The sequence below is a fragment of the Crocuta crocuta genome, unplaced genomic scaffold (genome assembly GCF_008692635.1).
Source record: "Crocuta crocuta isolate KB4526 unplaced genomic scaffold, BGI_CrCroc_1.0 scaffold882, whole genome shotgun sequence".
NCBI lineage: Eukaryota > Metazoa > Chordata > Mammalia > Carnivora > Hyaenidae > Crocuta > Crocuta crocuta.
In genome coordinates this window covers 65,258-66,405 of record NW_027527833.1, presented here as the reverse complement: position 1 = coordinate 66,405, position 1,148 = coordinate 65,258, and the positions used below count along the sequence as shown (strand labels likewise).

At 38.9% G+C, this 1,148-nt stretch overlaps 1 protein-coding gene across 1 annotated transcript in view; it reads left to right on the top strand.

Moving 5' to 3' along the window:
- Nucleotides 1-556: 556 nt before the first annotated feature.
- LOC144243498 (fibronectin type III domain containing protein 3C1-like) overlaps nt 557-1,148 on the top strand; it is a 51,979-nt gene continuing 51,387 nt past the window's right edge. The window contains exon 1 of the mRNA XM_077778602.1: nt 557-637. Coding sequence (XP_077634728.1) covers nt 557-637 — 81 coding nt within the window. The remainder of the gene's footprint in view (nt 638-1,148) is intronic.

Here is a 1,148-nt window from a genome sequence, read left to right as displayed (position 1 = left end):
GATCTGAGTCTATCAAATGACCAATGACTTGTTTAACTAAACTATTCTTCACACTGTGAAATAGAGCTATCTTCACTTGTTTTCATGAGTGAAGAGTGAACAAATCTCTATACTTCGTATATTTTTATTTATGAAGAGCATTGATTATTTTGAAATGTTGCCATAAAAACAATATTAGGTAAACATTTTTGGAGAGAAAAGTTATTTAAAATGGCTTTGATAAGGACTATTTAATCAGGTTTTGTTTATTAAAATCACTACTTTGGGGGCGCCTGGGTGGCTCAGTTGGTTAAGCGTCAGACTTTGGCTCAGATCATGATCTTACAGTTCGTGAGTTTGAGCCCTGCATCGGGCTCTGTGCTGACAGCTCAGAGCCTGGAGCTTGCTTTGGATTCTGTGTCTCCCTCTCTCTCTGCCCCTCCCTCACTCGTGCTCTATCTCTGTCTCTCAAAAATAAATAAATGTTAAAAATATTTAAAATCACTACTTTGACTTCATTTGTTTAATTTTTCACTTTTAGAAATATCACTTACTGTGAAAGCCAATCTTTTTAGACATGGCTGAACACGGGCTTGCACCTACTCTTACTGAAATACCTCCTATAGTTCCAGTTATCAATGGGGACCCCATGCGTCAGGTAAGGATAGTTTTGCTTAATTTTTCATTTTAACTGGACAAACTTTTCTTGAATCCAGCATTGGTTGCTATTTGAAAAAAATGTATCATTTTTATGATTGGTCACTTAGTTTACTAGTTTCTAATCTTTTCACCAACATTGATTTATCTTCCTTGTAGGCCTTTTAAAGTCCCCTTAGAGACATTTAACATTACCTTAAGCCACATACAACCTCTTTTTAAGTTGCTTTAGCTGCCTTCTCAGCCTCCGTTGATCAGCTAAAAAATCCTGGTGTTGAAAGTTTATACCGTCTGAAGAATAGTTTAACAATATGACTCTGGGGCACCTGGGCGGCTCAGTTGGTTAAACATCCGACTTCGGCTCAGGTCATGATCTCACAGTTTGTGTTTGAGCCCTGCACTGGGCTTTGTGCTGACAGCTCAGAGCCTGGAGCCTGCTTTGGATTCTGTGTCTTCCTCTTTCTCTGTCCCTACCCCACTCATGCTCTGTCTTTCTCTCTCTCTCAAAAATG